The sequence below is a fragment of the Protobothrops mucrosquamatus genome, unplaced genomic scaffold (genome assembly GCF_001527695.2).
Source record: "Protobothrops mucrosquamatus isolate PMUCROS unplaced genomic scaffold, P.Mucros_1.0 scaffold97, whole genome shotgun sequence".
In the NCBI taxonomy this organism is placed as follows: Eukaryota; Metazoa; Chordata; class Lepidosauria; order Squamata; family Viperidae; genus Protobothrops; species Protobothrops mucrosquamatus.
Genome location: NW_015386472.1, coordinates 619,262 through 631,681, shown reverse-complemented (window position 1 = coordinate 631,681; position 12,420 = coordinate 619,262). Strand labels below are relative to the sequence as shown.

The window sequence follows — 12,420 nt, the reverse complement described above, 5'->3', positions numbered from 1 at the left end:
CCTCCTTCCTCCCTCCCTCCCTCCCTCCCTTCCTCCCTGCTTCCTTCCTTCCTTCCCTCCCTCTCTCCTTCCCTTCCTCCCTTCCTTCCTTCCTTCCCCTTTCTCCACCCTCCCTGACCTTTACCGTGTCTCTTAGGATGCAAATATAGCTCCTCTGGAAAAGGATGCAAAATTGAGTCAGGGTACTAGTAGCAAAGGTGTGACTCTCGATGTGACCCAAATCCTGTGGTTGAACCAAGGAGAAAAGAGAGAAAGAGAAAGAGAGAGAATAAGAGAGAATGAGATTGGGTGATTAATAATACTGTATCTCCAACAATTCTAGCGGTCAACAAGAAAGACTTTACGACACCTTTTCCAACGTAACACACCAGGTGGGGCACTTCAACTATTAAAAAAAACGAGAGGCTGAATGCCAAGAGCAGAGCTGCCCTCACCCAGCCTAGCCTGGTCCTGATGTCCTGGTAGAGCGCCAGCTGTCCAATAACCTCCCTCCGCCCCCACAGATAACTCACCGCCACGCAAGGTCCTGGCACCAAGGAATCCATCTTCTCTGGACTGCTCTTCTTCTCCTCTTCCATGGTGCACAGTCCGTTCTGGACGGCTTGGAAGAGGAGTGGGTTGAGATCGCCATACTCCCCTGAGGCCACCTCAATGACTACGGAGGGGAAGATGGAGGGAGGCAACTGAGGTCTTGCTTCTGCCAAGAGACGCCCATCTCTACTCCCCCTTCCCATGCTAAGAATCATTTTTCATTTTCATGAGTTAGTGATAACGTTTAGCATTCCCGTTCAGGATCCTAGCAAACACTACGACTGCAATTTAAGGCAAGCTGTTCTTCCATTGTTGTGGGAAAACATAAAACTCAGGGATTGTCAGAAACAACTTAAAACAGGAGTAGCCACGATGGCCGGACAGTGAGGACAATCAAGTGGAACGGAAATTGTCTCCAGAAGTTGTGGCTGCTCCATCACTGGAGATTTTTAAGAAGAGTCTGGACAGCCACTTGTCTGAAATTCTGTAGGGTCTCCTGCTTGAGCATGGGGTTGGACTCGATGACCTCCAAGGTCCCTTCCAGCTCTGTTATTCTAATTCTGAAGGGGAAATTTTGAATCCTGAGCTTCTGAGCTGCTCCCATACAGCTATTTAATTTCCCACTGCAAGACACCATCGCATGGAAGGTCCTAGGAAAGGGGTGTCAATTTTAACCTTCTCTGTTGTTTTTCAGAAGTGGACCAAGTCCCCAGATCCCCCTGCTGACCTAACCATTGATGAGAAGTCTGGGAATCAAAGTGGGCACCAAGAATCAGAAAATGCTATTTCAGAGGAACTCTGGTGGGCTAGATCAAAAAGGCTTCCTAGTCCAATACTGTATCTTGTTTTCTATCAGGGATCACCCAGATAGGCTCCTGATAGGGAACCCACAAAGAAATTCCTGAAAGTCATCCTTAGATCCAGGGCTGGTTCCCATTTGGTTGACAACTTCATTTCAAGCCATCATCTAAGTAGTCAGATGTTCAGGAGATCCTTAAACAAAGTACTCAGCATGTCCTGTTAGGGTTGGTGAACATCTACCTGAAACCCTGGAGAGATACCTCCTGTTAGGGGGTGACTGTCTGGATCAGATGGAGCAAAGGCCTGACCTACGACTGCAGGCTCCTAAAAAAGGACCATGTCCTGCGTCTCCTAACTCTTGTAGATGAAAAAGTCATCTATGGCCAACATGACTTACTGAAATCAGCTGGGTTATGGTAGGTGGGGCAATGCAAGCCAAGCCCTTTTAGATACGGGATGAGGTTGGACACAGCTCCCTTGAAGATACATTGACCTTGGCTGAGGATGTAGAGCTGGAAAGAAGGCAGAGGAGAGGAGAAAGGCATTGAGTGCAAATTCTGAGTGCAGTAAGAGATGGGTCACACGCGATGTTCAAATCAAAGAGTTCTAAAATGGTGAATTCCTGCCCTGCATATTCTCAGCCCTGCAGGCATCCTTCTGCCCAAGGCCTCACCTTGTCAAACTTTTCGAAGAGCTTAGCGCTGGGCTGGTGGATGGTGCAGATGATGGTGCGACCCCCTTGGGCCAAGGATTTCAGGAGGGAGACCACCTGGAAGCAGGACATGCTATCCAGTCCACTGGAGAGGCAGAGAAAGAGAGGACAAAGCCGCTGTGAGCCACGGGCACAAGGACAGGGGCTGTCTTCTATTTTGGGGTGAGGCCGAGCTCTAGACTGGGGGTGCATTTGCAAGGCAAGAAACAGGCTGCAGACCTTTGTGTTTCTGTTGTGCATTTGTGTAACAGTCATTTTTCTTTCTCCCCTGTCTTGGGAAACTGGGATGCTTTGACTCTGACACTGAATTCAAAGCATTCGTGGTTTCTTCTACAGATTCTTTTCTACCCTTTGCTCTGATCCAGCCTCCACTTCCCATCAATTTCTTGTCGGATTCCCATCAATGTTCTGCAAGACCAAACAAGGCCCAGGGACGAGGGGAGAGGGTCTTGGTCCTCCCCTAGATAAGGCAGGGACCGGGGGAGGGAGGCTGTTGCTTACCTGGTGGGCTCATCAAAAAACATGACTGGAGGATTGTTGACCAACTCAAGAGCGATGGCAAGTCGCTTGCGTTGTCCTCCAGAGAGAGAGGAGGTGCGGGTGTGGGCACACTCCAGGAGTCCCAAGGCAGTCAAGATCTCGTTCACCTGATTGCAGGAAAAGAATTGCCATGGGAAATGGCCATGGACCATCCTTCCCTTAGGCCAAGATTTCTCTGTAACTTTAAGAACTGTGGACTTCAACTCCCAGAATTCCCCAGCCAGCATGAGGCAACCCACCCATCTTAAGGACATCAATCCACTGGATCTGTGGATTTCTGGAGTTGACGTCTACCCATCTTAAAGACACTGAACCACTGGATCTGTGGACTTCTGGGCATTGATGTCCATTCATCCCGAAGTTGATAAATTTGAGAAATACAGTGTCACGAAGTGCATCTCAACTGAAGTAGACAAATTCAGGTCAAACCCCAGTCCACTACTGAGTGATGTCCGTTTCAGCCTCCTTATTTTCTCTCTTAGACAGAAAGCCACGGAGGGCCCCTGACTCGGCCCAGATCTCCTGAGCAGATGCTACATTTACCACCTTGGGAAGAGCCCGGCTTGCCAATGACGTTCTTAACCTAGACTTTGCAAGGCATCGGTTGCAAAGGGAGCCCTTCTCAGATGAGGAAGTGGAAGAGATGGAAGAACATCCATCGGTCCATTTGCTAGGAATCCAAACCAGCTAGGAATGGCTTCATTGCATGGTTGAAGGTCCACCTCTGCTTCTTGAGCTTTTGAAGACAACCGAGAATGCCAACTTACCAGCTCTTTCTTCACTTCTTGCTTCTCATTCAGTTTCAGGTTGGCTGAACCCTTAGTGGAGAAAAGGAAGGGATCTCATTCTTTGCTTCTAGCAGACTTACTGGGGCAATTGGTTTTGAAAGCTCTGGGATCACCACCCTTTCCTCCAGAGGTGAGCCAGGCACTTTTTCTGCCCCTGAATGGAGTCCTGATGGGGATTTTAGACTCTGCATCCCAAGGCTTGCAAGTCTGTATTTCTTTCCCTTTCCACGGTTGCAACCTCCCCTCTCCCCACTTACCATCATGGCCTCCCTCACGGTGAGATGGGGCATCAGCATGTCATCCTGCATAATGTAGCATGACATCTTACGAAAAGTGCGCAGCTCCCTTGGGTGTCCGTTCACAAGAATTTGGCCTTTCATGCCTGTTTCCCTGAAAGTAAGAAATGCCGAAGATCTTTACAGGTTTGAAGAGCTGTTGCCCCTGGTTGGAAGTGGGGTGTCCAACCTTGGCAACTTGAAGACTTGTGGACTTCAGCCCCCAGAATTCCCCAGCCAGCCAATCCTGGAAGTTGAAGTCCACAATTCTTAACGTTGCCAAAGTTGGACGCCCCTGCCTTAGAAGGTTCTTAAACCGGAACTGCCTTGGATCTAGGGCAGGGTTTCCTAAATTTGGCAATTTCCAGGTATATGGACTTCAACTTCCAGAATTCCACAGCCGCATAGCCATTACTGAGAATTTGGGAGTTGAAGTCCCCTCGCCTTTAATTTGCGAAGGTTGGGGAACATTGATTTTAGGAGAGGCTAAACTTTTTGCTCCCTTTTTCATTCATTGGCTAGATTTATTTTGGGAGGGTCGCAAGGAGAGGGGTGCTGATCAGAGAGACAAGGTATCCCCCCCCTTCACTAACGTCTGGAAGGTTTTAACTCAGAATTTGAATCGAGAAGTTCTCCAATTTATTTCACTGCTACTCTGAGCAATGTGGCACCCAAGGATTGTGCAATGTAGATCAACCTGAAGATGTTGGAAGAAAATCAGCCTGGCATTTGTCAGGATACAGGCCCAAATCCTTCCATTAAAAATCAAGTTCTTTTAGAGCAGACATGTCAAACACAAGGCCCGAGGGCCGCATGCGGCCCGCGAAGTGGTTTCATGTGGCCCGCGAAGCCATCCTGGAAACAGCCAGGAGCCAATGTACAATTTTGTGGTGGCCATCTTGGCACTTGTCCCAGTGGACCATGCCTTGGCACTTGCCCCGGTCCCACCCCCTTCTGCCAGAGACCCTCAGATCTGTCCCACTCCTGTCTAGGCCCCCATAGGCACCCTTGACGCGAATGATGTAGAACTGGCCACGCCCACCCAGTAGGCCACACCCACTCCATCCACGCCCACCCATTAGGCTGCACACCTCCTGGCCACACCCACCCGCCCCCCCCAGGGCAACTGCAATGCTGATGCGGCCCTCAGTGAAATTGAGTTTGACACCCCTGTTTTAGAGAAAGGATGTGTTTTCTCACCGGTAACCAGCCAAGAGGTTCATCAAGGTAGATTTTCCAGCTCCAGAAGGTCCCATAATACCGATCAGTTCCCGAGGGCAAAATTTTCCAGAGAGGCATTTCAGCAGCGTCTTATATCCTAGAAAAGAGATGGGAAGATAAAGGGACTCTAGTGGTCCTGGTGAGCAAAGGGGATGGACTTTTTTTAATTAATTGATCATATCTTTCAGCCAGCTAGTGGGAACCAGAAGAAGGGCTTCTCCCCATGGAACGTCATCCCTGCAGAAAGAAGACTGGAAATAAGATGTTATAGGTCTCCTGTCTTAAGGAAGTCCATCTGGTGGGACCAAGAAGGGCCTTCTCCGTGGCGGCTCCATCCCTGCGGAACATCATCCCTGTGGGAGTAAGCTTGTCCCCCCACTCTGACGCTCTTTCGAAAAGCGCTAAAGCCATGATTTTTCCAGTGTTAGCCTGGGGACCCCAGAGTGATACGGAACCCATCAAGGGGTTGCTTTGATTATTGTCGCCAGAGGGGTGGGGGCTTATAGGATTGTCCTGGTTCCAACAGATGAAACTCTTCAAAGAACTTCGAGGCATTGTTTACCTGAAAGAATCTTTATTTTGAGTCTGCATAACACCGGCACTGCATAATCGAAACCAAAAACTGAATTCCCCTCCCCTGAGCACATAATATCAAAGCACAATTCCCTCTAATTAACAGTCATAAATCACATTCCCCCATTAGTTTGAAGCGAGGGCTTCTTCTCCAGCCCGCCAATTCCTTATCAGCTTTGGTTACAATAACCTTGTTTCTCAAGCTAGGTTTAGTGTTGTTATGTCTAGCTGAACTCTCATTCATATTCCCCCTCCCAGCATCATCTAGCTCTAAAAGCAAAAGGTAAAAGATGGCTGCATTTCCATCTGTTGTCAATGCAAAACCATCCGATTGTAGCAACGTTGACAGGGATTTTGTATTGGGGTTTTATTTCTATGGAGAAATAAAATAGGATCATAGGATCACCAAGAGTCGGACATGACTGAATGGATAACATTGTATCATCATTTATTTCCGTAAGCTACCTAGAATCACCATGAGTGACTTGGGAGGCCGTGTCCGTTTTCTCAATAAATAAAATCTAGCAGTCAAGGTTTAAGAAGGGGTGGTGGTGCTGAACACAACCATCTGGCACTTGGGACTGCCTGAGTTTTACCACTGGCTGGTAAGAAGGCACAGGTGGGTGCACGAAAGCCTTTTAACCCAGAGACTTCCTGCTTCACACAGGCAGTCCTCGACTTCCAACGGTTCACTTAATGACTGCTCAAAGTTACAACGGCACTGAAAAAAGTGACTTGGGACCATATTCCACACTTATGACCATTGTAGCATTTCCCATCGTCCCTTGATCAAAATTCAGATGATTGGCAGCTGACTCATATTTATGATGGTTGCAGCGTCCCCAGGATCATGGGATCTCCTTTTTTGACCTTCTGACAGTCAATGGGGAAGCCAGATTTCCTTAACAACTGTACGACTGACTTAACAGCTGCAGTGATTCGCTGAACAACCCCAGCAAGGAAGTCCATAAAATGGGGCCAAACCCACTTAACAAATGTCTCACTTAAACGACAGAAACATGGGGCTCAATTTTGGTCATAAGTAATAGGGAGGTTGTTCCGTTCTCTCTCTCAACCAAGAGGGATGAAATGCCATGAGGTTTTTTCCTAGGGAGAAGTCTTCAAAAGTTCCATCAAGGTTTTTGTTCAACTGGTCTGGCCTCCGCTGGCCACCAACCCCACCTGACTCACTGCTGCCTTACCAGAGAGTGGGAGGCAAGACCCAGATCCCATCACCCAAACCCAGAAGGGGATAAAAACAGAGTGCATGGGGAAAGCAAGCTGGAAAAGACCACAGAAGGCCCTGGCCCCTCCCCCCAAAAATATCATTCTTCCGATATAAGGCAGATGTGTTCCAAAACATTCACTGAAGACCACAAGGTGTTCATCCAACACACAACCGAGTGCTTAATAAATCATTATTGCCATCGTAAACGCCAAAAGGAGCATTGGCGGAAACTAAATGCATGAAATCAGAAATGGAAAATCCATATATTTTTTTCTTGTTGCCTGGGCTTGGCTAAAGGGCTTTGCTGCACCAGAAGTGCTGGAAAAGGAAAGGGACCCTTGGTGTTTGAGTGCTTCCTCTGTCCTTCGGTTTGATGGCCGCTTTATCCAGGATCCATTCTCAAAGTTGTCATGAGCCATCACTGGGGTCTCCTCCCACATGAAGAAAGGTGGGAATTTGGCCACTTCAAGCGGGTGGAAGTCTGGCTTAAATGGACCCGGGAGAGCAACTGCTAGGTTTGCATCTGTTGTCACTCAAGGATTCAAGGCTGGGCACCTCCCAGCAATAAATCTAGTCCTGAATAAATTAGCAAATTGGCCATCTGAAGCAAGTCTCGGGTACCACCACTAGAGGGGACCAAAGCATCAACATTCCCTTGGCTGATTCAGGAGAAGACCTGGACCATCCAGAGGTCACTTTGCAAAGGGATGGAGTCCTACCATCTTTTATGGCAGTCCCAGACCAGAATTGTGATGGTCTGGCTGGGAAATTATGGACATGGTTGGCTGGGGAATTCTGGGAGTTGAAGTCCACCCATCTTAAAGTTGTTGAGGTTGAGAAATACTGCTCTAAATACAGGAACTGGAACATCTCAGGTTCAACTTGATGTCTACGATGTGGGTGTCAATAATCCCCAAAAGGGATTATTTTATTTATAAAACTATCCTCCAGCAAGCAAACTATGGGCTTACGTATGCATCAGACTCCATTCCTAGGGTTCCGATTCTGTCCAACACTGCCCTAACTCCTGAAGTCTTCAGGCTTCATACATATCTAAGAGATTTCTTATAAAGACCCATAAAATTTCTGTCCCCGTTTTGCCTCTTCCATTCAGATCAGTCAATGCAATCGAGATTTATTAATTGCCCTTTAATTATTTCATTCCCCTTCTAGAAAGAGAGACAGAGACAGAGATTCTGAGAAAGAGAGAGACAGTTGGGAAATCAAACGCTATTTTCTGCTTCTCCCCTTTTCTAGTCCCAAAATTCACTAAAGAGATAAAAACAGCAGCGTAAGGTAAAAGAGACCTTCGTTTTAGGGGCTTCAGAAGGATAAAATGCTGAGCTGGAACATTCATGGTATATTTAAGAAAGAAGGCATAAATTAAGAATGCAGTTCCGGTAAGGAACTTTTAAATTTTGTATGCTGTTTTTATGCTTTTAATATTTTATTGGACACTGCCCAGAGTCTCTCAGCGCTGGACGGTTCTTAAATATGAAAAAAATAAAATAAATATTTAGCGTGGAAAAATAGCACCTGGTCACTTATGGGTTCTGCTTCTTATGCCATGCTCAGAAGCGACCACTTCCCTCCTCTGGCAGGCCGGAGAACATTCTAGACTGGAGCAGAGGGGCCGGAAATGGGGGGTGGAGGGAGGGGGGTGCTGAGCCCGTTTGAGATTAAGTCTCATCCAGGCTAAGCATGCAGCACGCATGCAGCCTGCAGCCTGCAGCAAACGCCTCCTTCGGGCTTCTCGGATGGCAGCCGCAGTGGGCTTTGCGAAGCACTCAGCCTGTTCTGCAGTCAGCGTGGAGGATGCTTGGAGACACCACCTCCCTGCCACACACACACACACACATGCACACACCTTGTGCACACTCCCTTCCTGGGCTCGTGGTGGCCTGCAAGGCTGCCGCAGCACCTGCCACTCAGCTCGGGGGAGGGGGGCAGCTACTCGAGTTCATTGACTGGCAGTAACCTTGTCTCGCTGGCTGGCAGCTGCAAATCCTGCTCAGCACACAGCCCAGGCTTTTCTGCAAAATTGGATTTCGTTTCATTTTTGAGCCCAGGCCAGAGAGCCGCTCAAAGGCCCTTGGTTCCCAGCTCCTGATGTGAAGAAGTGGGTTCCTGCCCAAGAGAGGAGCGGGGCCAGATGCCCCGAGGGCTGGGGCATTCCAAGCCAGGTTCCCACGGGACTCGAACAGACCCTTAGCCAGGGGTCTCTCTCTCTCTTTCTCTCTCCTGACCTGCCTGGGTTAGTGCACCAGATGTTAGTGCACTGCTGCCCATGTCAGCAGAGCCGTAGAAGGGGCCAGCGGGATCTGCCAAGCGACACTCGGGAATTCTCAGTCAAAGAGCTGAGAATCCAGAAAGGAAAAATGTACTTTACACATTTGCTAGACTTACATGTATGCACACAGGTGTTCTTTGGTAGCCCCCCCCTTGCCTGCTCTCCAGCCTTACCCAGCCTGACATCCTGCATCTAAACTATAACTTCCATCCTGCATCCAGATTATAACTCCCATGTGGTCCACCTGATCAGCTTTTCTATGGAGATTCTCGGTCATCCATATCAGGCAAGACAAGAAGCAACGGATGGAAACTAATCAAGGAGAGAAGCAACCTGGAGTTAAGGAGAAACTTCCTGACAATGAGGACGATTAGCCAGTGGAACAGTTTGCCTCCAGAAGTTGTAGATGCTCCATCACTGGAGATTTTTAAGAAGAGCCTGGACAGCTGCTTGTCTGAAATGGTGTAGGGTCTCTCTCCTGCTTGAGTAGGGGATTGGACTAGGAGACCTCCAAGATCCTCCCAGCTCTATTTAGATGGATGGATGGATGGATGGATTATTCCAGGTCATGGTTGCCCCAAAGGCAACTAGACTTCTTCTTTTTTTTTTTTGAAAACATTTTTCCAAAGGCAACTAGACTTCTTCTTTTTTTTCTTTGAAAACATTTTGCTTTTCATCCAAGAAGCTTCTTCAGTTCTCTTCAGTTCTTCAGTTCAGTTTGGAAGCCAGTGGAACCCACAGAACTGAAAAAACTTAAAACTTTTTCAAAGAGAAAAGCAAGAAAGTCCAGTTGCCTTTGGGGAACAAGCACCTTTGGGATACCTGATCCAGCTCAGCTTCAAGGAAGCAGGCAGAGCTCAAAGCGCTGAAGACAGGGTCAATAGGCACTCCTTCAAATTAAGGAACCGTGACAGGGTTTTCACCTGTTTGTTTTCACCCAAGCTTTAATTCCTCCCAACTTACAGTTCCTGGAACTCCTTGGAGAAACCTGAGAGAGCGAGACCAATTCTGAGGTTGGATGATGCCATAAGGGGGTTGTGTGGCTTGGGTGTGTGGATCCAGTGGAATGATGGTTGTGCAAAAGTGAAAAGAAATGGGACTCCTTTGAGTAGAGGTTGACTCCTGGACACTTCTCTTGGTTTTCTTTCTTGATCTTTTCTTAAGATAGGAAACATTTCCTTCTGCTGAAAGTTATCTCCCATTTCCAAGTCTAGCCTAGGCTGTAGGGCAGCAATGTCCAATCTTGGCAACTTGAAGATCTGTGGACTTCAACTCCCAGAATTACCCAGCCAGCCAAGCTTCAAGTCTTCAAGTTGCCAAGATTAGACACCCATGCTCTAGTGGTTTCACAGTGGTCTCTCATTCAAGAGCTAATCAGGTCTGACCATGATTATCTTGGGGAGATCAGCTTTAGCAAGGAACTGCTGCTCAAAGTTCTGGTGGAAAACCTACAATGAAGAATGACTTGGTATCACCATCCATCCTTTGGCTGGGCTCATAGTTGGTTTCCCTAAAAATGCATGTACACAGGGAATAATTGGTACAGTTAAAAGGGAACTTGTGGAAGAGGCGTCCGAAAATATCATGATTCCAGGATGGTGACATCAGAGAAGAACATTGATCAGATCATCTCCAAAAAGTCTGCCTTGCTTTCTGATGACTGATGAGATGACTCACATCTGGCATTGCACTCTCCAAAATTGGAGTGGCAATTATCTTTCCTGATAGCATCACCTTGGAGCCCATTAATCAGGGGAAAGGGGACAAGGTGCCATATTTGGGGTGAAGATCCAGGGTGGGCCTCTCCAACACCCTCCATCTCAATTAAATGTTTCTTCAATATTGTGACTGGGTTGGCATCTTGCAACATAACTGATGACTGATCTAATTGCGGAGTCCTGAGTGCTCTCTGAGCTTGGTTGTTTGCTTGCAGATGTTTCATTATCCAACTAGATAACATCCTCCGTGCTCTGATGATGTTACCTAGTTGGGTAATGAAATGTGTGCAAGAAAACAATCAAGTCCAGAGAGCACCAAGGATTCCATAGTTCAACCCTGCACTAGAGAGATTCTCTGGGAATGTTAGTTTAATGAAAAGGTGGATTAGGGGTGACATGATGTCTAAGGGGCTGCCACAAAGATGAAGAGGGTCAACCTATTCTTCAAAGCACCTGAAGGTGAAACAATGGATGGAAACTAATCAAGGAGAGAACCAATCTAGAACTAAGGAGAAATTTCCTGACAGAATAATTAATCAGTGGAACGACTTTCTCCAGATGTTGTGGGTGCTCCATCATTGGAGGTCTTCCAGAAAAGATTGGACAACCATTTGTCTGCAATGGTGTAAGATCTTGTGCTTGAGCAGGGGGTGGACTAGAAGACTTCTAAGGTGCCTTCCAACTCTGTGATTCTGTTATTCTTCTATTGTAGGTGTGCTTTAGGCCCCATCAAAAATACTGTCCTCTGATGGGACCAGGCAAGATGTCTTCCCCATTGCTGTTCCTACCCTATGAAGTCACATGATCCCTAGAGGTATGACTTGTCTTTTCAATAGGCACTAAAGCCAGATTAGAAGTACATGGCTCTTCTGAAGAGATTTAACTAGTGTTGGTTGGGCCTATGAGTCTCTGGGTTATTGCCTTCTCAACTGGATGTGTTACTAACTTTGTTAGAACTGGGTGGCCTTTATAAAAGTGATGACAAATATATAAGCATACACAGTGCTTTTTTGTAAAAAAAAAAAAAAAAAAAAAGGTGCCGGAACTCACACATGTTATACAACCTGCCTTGCCTACCCTACAAGGTTTCATCCAAAAAAGGTGCTGGAACTCCGTTCTGAGCGTTCTATGACAAAAAAAGCCCTGAGCATACATGCATTATGTGCGTATGTGTAAACAGCCAACCCAAACAGGAAAAACTGGATGTCCCGGGGGGCAGCAGATAGAAATGTAGGCCTTCACAGCCTCCCCTCTTCCCCACAACTGCATAGGCCACCTCCTGACCTGGCACTCAAAGGCATCCTGAGAATGGTGGTCCTGCTGGAGGGTCTGTGAAGACTTCCCTCGTGGCCAGCTAGGAGATGAGCTGAGCTTCTGATGGTTGCCAAAGTAGCACACTTTATTTGGCAAAAGAGGTGCCATAAAGCAATTTGTAATTGAAATGGGTGTGGGAGCACTGATTCACACTTACCACGCTTATCGAGATGGGGTTTTCCCCTTAGCAAAACCACAACATACCAAGACTGTCTCTTCCTTAACTTGTACAGGTAGTCCTTGACATAGGATCATAAATTTCTGTTGTTCATTGGGACATATGTTAAGTGGATTTTGTCCCATTTTGCAACTTTTCTTGCCACAGTTGTTAAGGGAATCACTGCAGTTGGTAAGTTAGTAACCCAGTTGTTAAGTGAATCTGGCTTCCCCATTGACTTTGCTTGTCAGAAGGAATTAGGGTGGGGGGGG

The 12,420-nt window shown here is 47.3% G+C and overlaps 1 protein-coding gene across 1 annotated transcript in view; it reads right to left on the bottom strand.

The window, feature by feature from the left end:
* ABCG4 (ATP binding cassette subfamily G member 4) overlaps positions 1-12,420 on the bottom strand; it is a 27,254-nt gene that overhangs the window by 5,124 nt on the left and 9,710 nt on the right. The window contains 8 exon segments of the mRNA XM_015812593.1: positions 125-223; positions 513-655; positions 1,730-1,844; positions 2,006-2,129; positions 2,546-2,691; positions 3,352-3,402; positions 3,630-3,762; positions 4,848-4,965. Coding sequence (XP_015668079.1) covers positions 125-223; positions 513-655; positions 1,730-1,844; positions 2,006-2,129; positions 2,546-2,691; positions 3,352-3,402; positions 3,630-3,762; positions 4,848-4,965 — 929 coding nt within the window.